The sequence below is a fragment of the Tribolium castaneum genome, chromosome 7, assembly GCF_031307605.1.
Source record: "Tribolium castaneum strain GA2 chromosome 7, icTriCast1.1, whole genome shotgun sequence".
NCBI lineage: Eukaryota > Metazoa > Arthropoda > Insecta > Coleoptera > Tenebrionidae > Tribolium > Tribolium castaneum.
The window spans coordinates 2,835,016-2,847,737 of NC_087400.1; the positions used below are offsets into that span (position 1 = coordinate 2,835,016).

A 12,722-nucleotide genomic window follows, 5' to 3' on the forward strand; every position below is an offset into this window, starting at 1 on the left:
AAATCTTATCGCGTGTTATCTAACAATTTTATCGCATTTTTCGAGATAAGGGATGCACGTGCATACACATATCGCATATTTGGCTCAAATAACGTAGTAAAAACAAACAAAACTGGTGATTGTGGTGGTTTTGTGTTGCCCACTCTGACTCACCAGTGACAGTTCAACATTCCCGCCACTAACAATTAATTAAACAATTAATAGCGTAATTTGTGTGTTAATTGTGCCAAAAACCGCAACAATGTCAATAACACACCCCGCGGAAGCGCTAAATTTAGGTAATTTTCTTTACCACCTTTACGTAACAATTTTTACGTGACGTAACCTCACTTTCAGATTTCAAACAACAACGCCTATTTGTGGACTTTTTCAACAATTTACCCCAGGTATGTACACAAAAACGTGTAGTTTTACCACATTTTATTAAAATCGATCAAAATTACAATAAATTAACTCGCTTGTCTTAACCTATCTTATTCTTGAATCGGGTCCACCAGCCGGGCTTTTTCGTTGTTATTCCTGTAGTATCGTCAACTTGTTGCACTTCGCTGGCCACTTGGGGCTCCACCGGTTCGATATCTCGCACAGTTTGTGTTTCTTGGTCCGGGATTGTGTCCACTTGGGCCGTTTGGGGCTCCAGTTTTCTTCCGGGGGCTTCATTGGGGCGCAATTGTCGGGTGGTACCGACCTGGATTTGTTGGCCACCATAGTCGGCATAGACCGGCTTGGGGGAGTAGTTCATGGGGCCAATATTTTGATTTTCTTGTGATTGTCTTCGGAGGAGGTCGAGCAGGCGTTGAGACTCCTCTTGGGCTTGAGATAATTTTTTCTGGGAGTTTTGGGCTGTTGGAGGCGTTGTGAGGTCTTGTTGTGTCAAATCTTGACTTTGCTGTGTCAAATCTTGACTTTGCTCTGTCAAATCTTGACTTTGCTGTGTCAAATCTTGACTTTGTTGTGTCAAATCTTGACTTTGTTGTGTCAAATCTGGCGTGCCTACGATTGGTTTTCTAAGATTTTGCGTTTGTTGTGTCAAATCTTGACTTTGTTGTGTCAAATCTTGACTTTGCTGTGTCAAATCTTGACTTTGCTGTGTCAAATCTTGACTTTGCTGTGTCAAATCTTGACTTGGATTTTCACTCTGAAATCTCAGTTCATCGAATTTTGGCGGTCGCGACGTTGGTTTGTTTAGACTTTCGAAATAATTTACCCTTTGTCCAACACTGTTGCCAAAGTTTTGTTTTCCAGGGCGCCAATCATATGTTGATGTGTATAGAGGATCGACTGATCCGTAGTCATTTTGTTGTTGGTTGAAAGGTTCACTGTTTTGTGTCAAATCTTGACTCTGTTGTGTCAAATCTTGACTTTGTTGTGTCAAATCTTGACTTTGTTGTGTCAAATCTTGACTTTGTAAAGGCTCGGTATCCACCGGTGACTGCTGATAAGAGTCCGGAGGGCCAATATCTACCTGACCTTGATTGTTTAGTGTCAAATCTTGACTTTGTTGTGTCAAATCATTATTTTTGGGTGTTTGACGTGAATGATAATATATAGGATTATACATCACGTATTTCATATTTGTATCGTTTGGTTTTTGTTGATAAGGCGATTGTTGTGTCAAATCTTGACTATGTTGTCTAAGAATTTCGGCATATGTGGGTTTAGGTGTGTAAGATTCAACAGGTGATCCAAGCATTGATTGGTACGGTTTCGAAGCTTGTATATCTTGCGTTTGTTGTGTCAAATCTTGACTTTGTTGTGTCAAATATTGACGTTTGGGTGTTTGATGTGAATCATAAAATGTAGGATCATACACTACGTATTTCATATTTGTATCAGTTGGCTTTTGTTGATCGATAGGTTGAGTCAAATCTTGACTATGTAGTCTAATATTTTCGGCATAAATGGGCTTCGGAGTGGGGGATTCAACAGGTGGTCCAATCATCGATTGACTGTGTTGTGTCAAATCTTGGTTTGTGGGGTCATATTCAGCTTCCTGATACACAGTTGGCGATGGTTTACGATAAACAGCTGGACCAATTTGACTATAAGATTTTGGTTGTGTCAAATCTTGACTTTGCTGTGTTAAATCTTGACTTGGTGCCACATTGTCAAGTTGGTGATAGACAATTGGACCTCGTTTTTGATATACACCTGGACCAGTTTGACTGTAAGGCTTCGGTTGTGTCAAATCTTGACTTGGACGCATATAGTCTTGATATTGAGGCACTGGATCTATAGCTACAGGGTTATACTTGGAATAATAACGAGTTATTGGTTCTTGTGAAACACTCGGACCGTTTTGACTTATATACCTGGGTTTACCAGGTTGTGTCAAATCTTGAGTTTGTTGTGTCAAATCCTGATTTTGTTGTGTCAAATATTGACTTGGGCGATAATATTCAGCGTGATAATCAGGTGTAGGTTCTTGTGAAACAGCAGGACCCATTTGACTTTGATACATAGGTTTGCCAGGTTGTGTCAAATCTTGACTTTGCTGTGTCAAATCTTGACTTGGGCGAAAATATTCAGCGTGATAATGAGGTGTAGGTTCTTGCGAAACAGCTGGTCCTAATTGATTATAATACCTAGGTTTGCCAGGTTGTGTCAGATCTTGAGTTTGTTGTGTCAAATCCTGACTTTGTTGTGTCAAATATTGACTTGGGCGATAATATTCAGCGTGATAATGAGGTGTAGGTTCTTGAGAAACAGCTGGACCTATTTGACTGTGATACTTAGGTTGTGTCAAATCTTGACTTTGCTGTGTCAAATCTTGACTTGGGCGAAAATATTCAGCGTGATAATGAGGTGTAGGTTCTTGGGAAACAGCTGGGCCTATTTGCACTTGATATTTAGGTTTGCCAGGTTGTGTTAAATCTTGAGTCTGTTGTGTCAAATCCTGACTTTGAGACTCAAAAACGTCTTCTGCTCTTTGCGGTTTTTCTAAATCGTTTTGTGTTTGAACTTGCTGTGTCAAATCTTGACTCTGTTGTGTCAAATCCTGACTTTGTTGTGTCAAATCCTGACTTTGTTGTGTCAAATCCTGACTTAAAGGCCAAAAAACGTCTTTTGATCTAATCGGTTTGCCCGAACTGTCTTCACTTTGGACTTGCTGTGTCAAATCTTCAGTCTGTTGTGTCATATCTTGACTTTGCTGTGTCAAATCTTCTGTCTGTTGTGTCATATCTTGACTTTGCTGTGTCAAATCTTCAGTCTGTTGTGTCAGATCTTCGGTTTGTCCTTCATCCTGCGCAATTTCTTGACTTTGCTGTGTCAAATCTTCGGTCTGTTGTGTCAAATCGTCATTTTCCTGTGTCAAAGCTCCCCTCCTTGTCCGTTTAACCCCCGGATCATCCCCCATCATACAATCTTCCCCCACCAAATCACTGGAGGTGCCATATTGCCTATACAAATTGGCATCAAACCCTCTAACTGGCCTATAATTATGACTATTTGAACTACTCCTCGACGAACTACTCCACGAGCTGTACTGACTGTAGGACTGTTGCAACCCTTGTTGCAACTGCCTCATCAAATCATGTTGCAATTGATTCCTCATCGTAGCAAGCTGTGCATCATGTACACCAATCTGGTACTGTTGCGCATTCAATTGTTCCATTTGTCGTGTCAGATTTCGATTAAGCTCAGCTGAGAGTTGTTCGAGCGCCCTCTGGTAATGAGCTTGCGAATTAAAACCAGAATGTCCAGAATACATCGCCTGTGAGTACGATTGACGCATCAACGCCTCCTGTAATTGCCTTGATAGTTGCTCTTGCATTTGTCTTTGTAAATTTGCAACGTCGACTTGATGCACTTGATTGACGGGGTAGTAGACATGATTGGCTGGGATTGGTTGATACATTGGTTGATGGGCGTTGAAAAAGCGCTCTCTCTGTCGGTTAAAATCACGATTAAGTTTGGTGATCAAGTTGGCCTCGATTTGCCTCCTCAAATTCTCAATGTCCTCAACGCTGTATTTTGACGCATAGTTTGAGTAACCATACGCACGCTTGATTTGATCATCGAAATGGAAGGTTATGTTTGCGCGAAGTTCGTCCTGGAGGTGTGCCAAAATGGCGTCGTAATTAATCGAAGGATTTTGATAGGAATTTTCGGCAAAGTAGCGTTTTTGTGTATCTTCTAAAATCTTATTTAGGATTTCGTTAAGTTCCGTTTGGACTCGGGTGGCTACGGTTGTGATTGAGTCAGGTTTGGCTAGAACCGGATTAGGGTGTGGTGGGGGGTAGGGCTGGTGGTACACCGGTGGGCGGGCCTGTAACGCCCCTGGATACTCCCCACCATTGACCCGATAGGTGTTTCGTTGCGTGTGGGTGTGGACTTCCGTCCGGTAGTAGGTCTGGACTTGTTGGTCAAGATGGCGGATAAGCTCCTCCTCCAATTGTCGGGTCAAATCGGCCAATTCCTGGTTGTTGTAATTGGCTGTTGGTTGTAAACGCCCATTTTGGATGCTGTACGAATACGCCCCTCTGATCCCTTGGTTACCGTATTGCATTTTCAAAGCCTCCTGTAGTCGCATTGTGACGTTGCGCCGAAGCTCCTCCTCTAGCACACGCCTATCGGTGTCAATCTGCGCTTGCGTGATGCCGCCATAGGCCATTGCGCGTTGGGCGTGGTCATAAACCGCGCGCTGTAGCTCCGCCTCCATTTCGCGTTGCAAGTTCGCCGTTACTTGGCGCAAATTTGACGAAATTCCGTAGTCGTGCACAGGAGTGACCATTCCGTAAGCCCCGCCTTCGAACGGTTCGTTCATTCGGTAACGGTTTTGGGCGTGGAGTTGGCCGAAGGAGGAGGTGCGATCAGTGCCAATGCGATAACCGTGTTGCATTTTCGGGTTAACGTATTCGCTGTGTTGGCTGTGGGCGTTGACACGGGGGCGGAACCGCCCCTCCAAGTCGCCATCCTTCGAATAGAAACCTTCGTCTTCGTTGTGGTGCTGGAGTTCATGGTTTTTGTAACTCGATGAGGATGTTTGGTAGTTGTATTCTTGGTGGTAGAAGCCGTTGGCGAGGATTGGGGTGATGAGGGTGCAAAGGAGGAGCACCGAGGTCATTTCTGAAAGGTGAATAGACGGTGAAGGCTGGGCTTGACGTCAGGGGGCGGAGGTTATCGCGATGATAAATTCGGAGCTGTTTATTATGATTTTGGGTGTTTATGTGTAATGAAAACTTGAGTTTGCGAGGGAAAAATGGTTGTGTTTCAGAAATTAACAATAAAACGAAGAAAATTTCAGAAATATCTTCAAAATTTGAAAATTGATTCCAAAAAAATATATATATAAAAAGTGAACCAAAAAAATCACAGTGTTTCCGCTGTTTCGTTTGAGATGCTTGGAAAAAATTAATAACATATAAAATAAAATGATAAAACAAAGAAATTTTTGTATTATTTTACTTGTCTACACAAATATTCGACAAAAAAATGTGTAAATATTAAAAAATAAATTGTGGCTTCGGTTCAGTGGTAGCAACCACTTGATTATCACTGGAAGTTAGAATAACAAAAAAAACTTACTTGTGCCCTTTGCTTCACTATTCTTTCACTTTCACAAAAATCCTCCTAACCCAATAACTTTGCATAAACTGATTCCGCCAAGACCTCATCTATTCATATATAGGCTAATATGTTATCACATACATGACCCCCCATCATTATCAATTGACTTTAACTCGAATCACTGAAAATCCGAATAGAACGATTAAAATTCCAATCGAGTTAATTCACAAAATCACCAATAACGAAATTTTCGCAAAACGCAAACGAAAACAATTCGCAATTTTCAAAATTTCAAGTAGCGGCAAATCAAAGCGGGCGAGAATAAGTATGACATAAGTGGGTTATCGGACATCCAAAGGTCGCTAATAAAAATCTGTTTGTTATTTAGCGAGTTTTTCATTTTTATTACACATTTTTGGGACACGTGATTGAAATTTTGGTTTACTTTTTTTTCTTCGGTTTTGGAGCAATAACAAACATTTTATCATTATTATTTAGAAAAAAATGTGTCAAGTACGCACAAGTGCACTGTTTATGTCCGATAAATACGTGCATTCTTCGAATCTTATCGCTTCTTCGAAAAAATTGCAGAAGCCGGCTTCCACTTAAGCTCTACAGCGATCGTCTCACTTTTACTGCTTCAATTATTAAATTTTTTTGGTGGCATTTATGCAGTTACGTTTTTTACTTTATCTATCCCTGTTGTAGTTATTCTAGTTGAATAACTTCACCTTCACTTAATTTTCTGCTCTTTTTTTCTCAATTTTAATTGTGTTTTCTGCTGTTAAACCGTTTTTGTGTCTTGGAAAAATTGCAGAAACCATCCTCCACTTTACGTTTCTTCAGCCATGGCGATTTCTACACCCTCCACAGCTCTGACGCCACATCCGCGTCCACTTTTACGGGGAACATCGTCAAATACATGGGGGAAGACCCCCAGCTGTCGTACGTTGTCCTCCGAAAGTCCCAATTTGAGCAATACGTCCGGGAGTTGCTCCTCGTTCGCCAATACCGCGTGGAAGTCTACGTCAAAAGCTCCCCCAACAAGATCAACGACTGGACGTTGAAATACAAGGGTTCCCCCGGGAACCTCTCCCAGTTCGAGGACGTCCTCTTCGAGAACGCCTCCATAACCTTCAGCAACGACGTCCTGGGCCTCAAAGTGACCAAAGGCCGAATCATCGCAGCGGCCAGTGTGAATTCAACCGAATTAAAGTTCCAAGTGTGTGAATTCAGTGATAACGAGTGTTTCACCGAACTGGAGGCCCTGATCGCGCAAGTGGGCCCTCGCGAGTGTGTCATTCCGCAAGGGGAAACCCCCGATTTAATCGAGTTGAAGAAAGTGTTAGAACGCAATAGTGTGCTAGTGGCTAGGGCGAAAAAAAGCGACTTTGGGGCCGAAAACATTGTACAGGACCTTAACAGGCTCCTGTACTTTGCCGAAGGCCACCAAAGGAGTTGCCTCAGTTTCCCCGAAACCCACAATTCGGAAGCCCTCACGTGTCTGAACGCTGTGATCAAGTTCCTGAACTTGACCGGAGACGAGCAAAACTTTAACCAGTTCAGGATTAGTTCGCTCGATGTCCACCGTTACGTGCGTTTGGACAACGCAGCTCTCTATTCACTCAACATCCTCCCTAAACCGGGGGTTAACACACTTGAGTCTACAAACCAAACAAGCAAGAATTTCAGCTTGAAAGGGATTCTGGACCATTGTGTTACCCCTCAGGGTCGCCGATTGCTCGAAACCTGGATCAAGCAACCCTTGAAAGACTTGAACTTGATCCAGGAACGGCACGAAATCGTCGAAACCTTTGTCAAAAACCCACAGCTGAGACAGGACCTCCAAACCGAGGTCTTGGCTCGCTTACCCGACCTCCTCCTCCTCTCCAAAAAACTGTCCAGTCAAAAAGCCACGCTGCAAGATTGCTATAAAGTGTATCAAGTGGTCGCGGCTGTTCCCCTCCTCCTCAAAAACCTCAAAGAGGTTGATAACCCCTCCCTCCAATCCGCCCTAATCCACCCGATTGAGGAGTTACGCAACGACCTGGACAAGTATCAGGACATGATTGAGGAACTCCTGGATTTGGAGCTAGTCGATCGGGGGGAGTTCCTGGTCAAGAGTAGTTTTAGCCCCGCTTTGGAGGAAATCTCAGCCAGGAAGTTGCAAATTGAGGAACGCATGCAGAAATTATTGAGGGCGGCTGCCAATGACTTGGGCTTTGAGGAGGAGAAGACAATCAAGTTGGATTATACCGACCAACACCGGTATTTTTTCCGCGTGACTCTTAAGGAGGAGCCGGTTTTGAGGTCCAATTCGCGTTATCAGATTCTGGACGCTGTCAAAGGCGGTGTTAGGTTCACTAACAGCAAACTGGCCGAGCTTAATGACGATTACGCCGAGGCGAAAGCCGAGTACGTCGAGCAACAGAAAACTATCATTTCGGAGATGTTTGCTGTGGCAGCCGGCTATGGCGATTGTTTGCGCAACTTGAACATGTTCATAGCCACGGTTGATGTTTTGGTGGCGTTTGCCAACGTGGCAGTGTGGGCACGTGTGCCGTACATACGGCCCAAAATGTTCGAGGCTGGTCAAAGCCCGCTCAAGTTGTTCAAAGTGAGGCATCCCTGTATCGAGCAACAGGAACACGTGTCGTTCATTCCCAACAGTGTTGAGTTTGACTCAGAGCACACTTTGCACATAATCACAGGGCCTAACATGTGCGGGAAAAGCACCTACATTCGGAGTATCGGCGTTTGTGTCTTAATGGCCCAGATTGGGTCGTTCGTGCCGTGCAATTACGCCGAAATACCGATAGTTGACGCGATTCTAGCACGTGTGGGTGCTGAGGATTGTTTATTGAAGGGTCTGAGCACGTTTATGGTGGAAATGATCGAAACGGCCACGATTATCAAGAGTGCCACGCCGAATTCACTTGTTATAATTGACGAGTTGGGGAGGGGGACGTCCACTTACGACGGGTGTGGCTTGGCATTCGCTATAGCTGAGTGAGTCTCCAAAAAAAAATTGTATACGAAAATTTTTCCCAGGTTTTTAGCCAAAGAAATCAAGTGTTTTTCGTTGTTTGCCACCCATTTTCACGAAATTACGCGTCTGGCGGAGATGCATCCCAGTGTGTGTAATAAGCACGTGACCGCGGTCACCACTGATAACACTATTACGCCCCTTTATCAGATCAGGGATGGGGAGTGTGATAACAGTTATGGGATCCATTGTGCGCGCATGGTTGAGTTTTCCGATGATGTGATTCAGGTTTGTTGGTTTTTTGCGTGGTTTTTAGCTCAATTGGGGTTTTAGTCGGCCGTTGAGCATCAGAAGAAGTTGGAACATACGGCGGGAATGCAATTTCTGAGGGACTTTGAGCCGGTTTTACGGCGCCAAGTTGTTTCAGAAGGCGATAAAATAATCCAAGATGCTTTAGAGAAGGTGAAACGTTTGGATAAGTTATCCGATGAGGATTTGGTCAAGGAAATAGCGAAACTAAAGGAAGAGCTTGAAGGGACTGGAAATTTGTTTATTAAAGGCTTGCTTCAATAAATTCTTTCGTATTTGTGTCATTTTTACTCATTTTCCTCCTCCTCAATCACTGGTGTAACAACCCTTTCCACCTGTTCGATCTCAATCGCCGACTGTCTCTCCCTTGACGCCCTCTTCAAAGCCAACATCTCCAGCCTGGCTTCCCTCATCTCCATATCCAACTCCTCCTGAGACATCACCGGGAGAATCTGCGAACGATTCATAGTAGCTTCTTGTTTTTCTTCAACCAGAGGAGGAACAAACGAGTCTATGTCAGAATCCATCTCTTCCAAGATAACGTGAGGCTCTTCTTCAGTCCCTATGGCCCTAAAAGTGGGTTTTTGACCCGAATCTAATCATTTAAGGGGGTAAAATACCCAATTATTATGTCATTGAGGATGTCATTGACGATTTCGTCAACTGTGGGTTCGGGGAGTTCCCCGAAAATCCTCGCCATGATGTTATCGTCGTGTGGGGGTTGCTCCTCCTCCAAAACTGAGACTATGTCGCGCGAAATTAGCTCTTCGCCACCGAAATCGACGTGCGGTACCACCGTATTGAAGTCAATTCGGACCCCCTTTGACCTACGGAAGGGATACTTTAAACGCTGCCTTAGCCGAAACTATCAGTCCGATTAGAATCCGGCTTTCGCTGTTTGATAGATAATTAAAAGGGGAAGGCGATGGTGTTTTTATTTTTCCGCTCGGATGAAAAAAACTGGAGTTTTTTTCGTTAGAAAATATGAGAGCTGAAAAATCTACGGAGATATTTTAAAACGCTTCCGTATGGAAACTATAAGTCCGATTGGTTTTCGGTTTTCAGTGTCCGATAGACAATTAAAGGGGAAATGCGATGGTGTTTTTATTTTTCCGCTCGGATGAAAAAAACTTGAGTTTTTTTCGTTAGAAAATATGATAGCTGAAAAATCTACGGAGATATTTTAAAACGCTTCCGTATGGAAACTATAAGTCCGATTGGCTTTCGGTTTTCGGTGTCCGATAGATAATTAAAAGGGGAATTCGGTGGTGTTTTTACTTTTTCGGTTGGACGAAAAAAACCGGAGTTATTTCATTAGAAAATATGGTACTTCTAGCAATTCTCAAGGGTACACTTTAAAACGCTTCCCTACGGAAACTATCAGTCCGATTAGTTTCCAGTTTTCGCTGTCCGATAGACAATTAAAAGGGGAATGCGATGGTGTTTTTATTTTTCCGCTCGGATAAAAAAACTTGAGTTGTTTTCGTTAGAAAATATGATAGCTGAAAAATCTACGGAGATATTTTAAAACGCTTCCGTATGGAAACTATAAGTCCGATTGGCTTTCGGTTTTCGGTGTCCGATAGATAGTTAAAAGGGGAATTCGGTGGTGTTTTTATTTTTTCGGTTGGACGAAAAAAACCGTAGTTATTTCATTAGAAAATATGGTACTTCTAGCGATTCTCAAGGGTACACTTTAAAACGCTTCCCTACGGAAACTATCAGTCCGATTAGTTTCTAGTTTTCGCTGTCCGATAGACAATTAAAAGGGGAATGCGATGGTGTTTTTATTTTTCCGCTCGGATAAAAAAACTTGAGTTGTTTTCGTTAGAAAATATGATAGCTGAAAAATCTACGGAGATATTTTAAAACGCTTCCGTATGGAAACTATAAGTCCGATTGGCTTTCGGTTTTCGGTGTCCGATAGATAGTTAAAAGGGGAATTCGGTGGTGTTTTTATTTTTTCGGTTGGACGAAAAAAACCGTAGTTATTTCATTAGAAAATATGGTACTTCTAGCGATTCTCAAGGGTACACTTTAAAACGCTTCCCTACGGAAACTATCAGTCCGATTAGTTTCTAGTTTTCGCTGTCCGATAGACAATTAAAAGGGGAATGCGATGGTGTTTTTATTTTTCCGCTCGGATAAAAAAACTTGAGTTGTTTTCGTTAGAAAATATGATAGCTGAAAAATCTACGGAGATATTTTAAAACGCTTCCGTATGGAAACTATAAGTCCGATTGGCTTTCGGTTTTCGGTGTCCGATAGATAATTAAAAGGGGAATTCGGTGGTGTTTTTATTTTTTCGGTTGGACGAAAAAAACCGTAGTTTTTTCATTAGAAAATGTGGTACTTCTAGCGATTCTCAAGGGTTTACTTTAAAACGCTTCCCTACGGAAACTATCAGTCCGATTAGTTTCCAGTTTTCACTGTCCGATAGATAATTAAAAGACCAATGCGGTGGTGTTTTTATTTTTTCGGTTGCACGAAAAAAACCGTAGTTATTTCATTAGAAAATATGGTACTTCTAGCGATTCTCAAGGGTACACTTTAAAACGCTTCCCTACGGAAACTATCAGTCCGATTATCTTCCGGTTTTCGCTGTCCGATAGATAATTAAAAGGGGAATTCGGTGGTGTTTTTATTTTTCCGCTAGGACGAAAAAAAACTGTAGTTTTTTCGTAAAAACGTATAGTCTAGTCGAAACTATAAGCCCGATAGGCTTATAAAGAAGATAAAAAGAAGATGTAATTGAGGATTAGGTACTTCCTGTGTTCGCTATAGAACGACCCTAGCGACTCCTCTTCTTCCACCTCCTCCTCCCTTTCCTCCTCTTGCACTGGTTCTTCGTTGAGTTGTCTGATGGCCCTTCGCGTGTAGTAGCCTTTATAGGCGGCCTTGATCAAGTTGGCGGCCCTTTTGGCCTCTTCGGGTGAAACCCCGGATTTGCGATACAACCGAATGGCACTTCGCGCAGCCACTCTCCAATCCACAATCCCGCTCAACAACTGTGCCTCCCTCTGTTGCCGTGCTTTGAAAGCTCGGAACGCGTGTTGGATCACAACGGCGGCGGCATGGACTTGCCCTTCGGTGATTCCCGCTTCTTCGATAATGCGCGCAATCATCAAATCTTCGTCTTCTTTCACTAAGTACCGGAAAGATTCGATTTTTCTGTTTGGTTTTTCGGTAAGAGCGACTTACGGATTCCCTTCCGTTCGCTCCACGATTTGAAAGCTTCCTGGATGACGTTGGCGGCGGCGTCGGCCTCCTCTCGGCTCATTCCGGTGCGCTTGAGGAGGTCGACGATGGTTTCCGCCACTTCGGTCATGTATTGGACGAATTTGGCGGAAATTCGGGCGTTTTCGCGCGTTATGAGGAGGGCGTCCAGGTAGTCGGCGATGAAGGTGTAGATGTCCTCGGGCTCGGAGCGCAGGACCTGGGGGTGGTGGAGTTAGGGGGGTTTGAGGGGGTGGTACACACTTCTCGCGAGATGTCACTCAGGAGCTCCCGGAGGCCGTCGGGGACGATGTAGATGTAGCGGGCGCAGTGGCGTTGCAGCATTGGATCCATGGCAGGACACAAGTGTCAAAATTTGACTGATGAAGGGAGCGAAATTGTCGAAACTGGCATTTGGAAAACGGAATTTTTCATTTTTTTTCCGAAATTACAAGTCCCATTGTCTTTCATGCTTTCATAAGTAAGAGACGTTTGAGAGCAGGCGAGAAAAACTAGTTCAAATTTTCGAAAAACTGGATTTTTGACTTAAGAAATAATTCAAAAACTTCTCTATCCAAAACTACCAGTTCGATTGGTTTCCGGTTTTCACTGTTAGGTAGACGATTATAAATAGATTACGCTGGTACTTCTGTTTTTTCGATCAGACTAGAAAAACCAGTTCAAAATTAAAAAAAAACTG

The 12,722-nt window shown here is 43.2% G+C and overlaps 3 protein-coding genes across 3 annotated transcripts; 1 reads left to right on the forward strand and 2 right to left on the reverse strand.

Annotated features, from left to right (window-relative positions):
* Positions 1–26: 26 nt before the first annotated feature.
* spel1 (spellchecker1) lies at positions 27–9,084 on the forward strand. Its single transcript, XM_962281.4, has 5 exons — positions 27–278; positions 337–386; positions 6,329–8,520; positions 8,563–8,785; positions 8,831–9,084. Exons 1-5 carry the CDS (start codon positions 242–244, stop codon positions 9,068–9,070), a joined length of 2,742 nt encoding a protein of 913 aa, XP_967374.2. The 5' UTR covers positions 27–241; the 3' UTR covers positions 9,071–9,084.
* LOC103314776 (mediator of RNA polymerase II transcription subunit 12) lies at positions 406–5,681 on the reverse strand. The gene is made up of 2 exons (XM_064358135.1): positions 5,530–5,681; positions 406–5,070 (listed from the first exon to the last, which is right to left on the reverse strand). The coding sequence occupies exon 2, from the start codon at positions 5,066–5,068 to the stop codon at positions 464–466; it is 4,605 nt and encodes a 1,534-aa protein (XP_064214205.1). The 5' UTR covers positions 5,069–5,070; positions 5,530–5,681; the 3' UTR covers positions 406–463.
* LOC655642 (uncharacterized) lies at positions 9,027–12,574 on the reverse strand. The gene is made up of 5 exons (XM_962201.5): positions 12,287–12,574; positions 12,008–12,242; positions 11,573–11,951; positions 9,427–9,633; positions 9,027–9,376 (listed from the first exon to the last, which is right to left on the reverse strand). Exons 1-5 carry the CDS (start codon positions 12,374–12,376, stop codon positions 9,094–9,096), a joined length of 1,194 nt encoding a protein of 397 aa, XP_967294.2. The 5' UTR covers positions 12,377–12,574; the 3' UTR covers positions 9,027–9,093.
* Between the last annotated feature and the right edge of the window lie 148 nt (positions 12,575–12,722).

Bases quoted from the DNA above. Each gene is read 5' to 3' on its own strand.
- spel1 (XM_962281.4), top strand. From the start codon at position 242: ATGTCAATAACACACCCCGCGGAAGCGCTAAATTTAG. The intron at 387-6,328 runs GTATGTACACAA...GAAAAATTGCAG, and splicing joins TTTTCAACAATTTACCCCAG to AAACCATCCTCCACTTTACG. The intron at 8,521-8,562 runs GTGAGTCTCCAA...AATTTTTCCCAG, and splicing joins TTGGCATTCGCTATAGCTGA to GTTTTTAGCCAAAGAAATCA.
- LOC103314776 (XM_064358135.1), bottom strand. From the start codon at position 5,068: ATGACCTCGGTGCTCCTCCTTTGCACCCTCATCACCCCAATCCTCGCC.
- LOC655642 (XM_962201.5), bottom strand. From the start codon at position 12,376: ATGGATCCAATGCTGCAACGCCACTGCGCCCGCTACATCTACATCGTC. The intron at 11,952-12,007 runs GTAAGTCGCTCT...TCCGGTACTTAG, and splicing joins GAGCGAACGGAAGGGAATCC to TGAAAGAAGACGAAGATTTG. The intron at 9,377-9,426 runs GTATTTTACCCC...ACCCACTTTTAG, and splicing joins CTCAATGACATAATAATTGG to GGCCATAGGGACTGAAGAAG.